Here is an 861-nt window from a genome sequence, read left to right on the forward strand (position 1 = left end):
ATACATATATATACATATATATATATATATATATATATTAATCATATGAACACATCCACCACACGGATACGTACCATGCGCGTGATATCCACCTGTCTGGCATGCTGGTGGTCGTTAAGGGTCATCTGCATGGAATCAAACAGTTCTTTCATGCGGTACTCAGAGGTGCTGTGTGTATCTCGTTCGCGTTGCATAGCCTCGTGTTGAACTGTCAACTGGCGTACGTTTGCTTCCAGCGTGGTGCGTGTGTGCTCCAGTTTAGATATCTGTCCCTTCTGGGTGGCTACTTCCTGCTCGGCCTGTGTTTTCGTGTATTGGGGATACGTGCGTGGTTGTGAGTTAGTGTTTCTATACATATGCATGTATATGGACGACATTTGCGTATATGAATCGCTTTACATATATTCAATGAATCGCAATTTCACCATACACCCATTAGAAAGCGGGCATTTCTATATTATAAACGAATGTTCTTTCGAATTCGCTATACACAAATCTCTTAATAGCACCTATGTCACAAGTTGTGGCTTGTCCTTGATTTTCACTCAGCACAATAAAACAATTCACATTATGCTAAAAAAAACTATCTCACGCTTACAGTTAGCCGGTCGCACTTGTCACGAACGTCGGTGCCGTGCACACAATACAACGCCAAAACAAATACAACATACAGTATACATATACAACATACAGTATACATATACAACATACAGTATACATATACAACATACAGTATACATATACAACATACAGTATACATATAACAACATACAGTATACATATACAACATACAGTATACATATACAACATACAGTATACATATACAACATGCAGTATACATATACAACATGCAGTATACAT

The 861-nt window shown here is 38.1% G+C and overlaps 1 protein-coding gene across 1 annotated transcript; it reads right to left on the minus strand.

Moving 5' to 3' along the window:
* Nucleotides 1–41: 41 nt before the first annotated feature.
* On the minus strand, nt 42–356 carry SARC_16221 (hypothetical protein; the record flags this gene model as incomplete). Its single annotated transcript, XM_014289669.1, has 1 exon — nt 42–356. One exon carries the CDS (start codon nt 354–356, stop codon nt 42–44), a length of 315 nt encoding a protein of 104 aa, XP_014145144.1.
* Between the last annotated feature and the right edge of the window lie 505 nt (nt 357–861).

This window comes from Sphaeroforma arctica (assembly GCF_001186125.1).
Source record: "Sphaeroforma arctica JP610 unplaced genomic scaffold supercont1.7604, whole genome shotgun sequence".
NCBI lineage: Eukaryota > Ichthyosporea > Ichthyophonida > Sphaeroforma > Sphaeroforma arctica.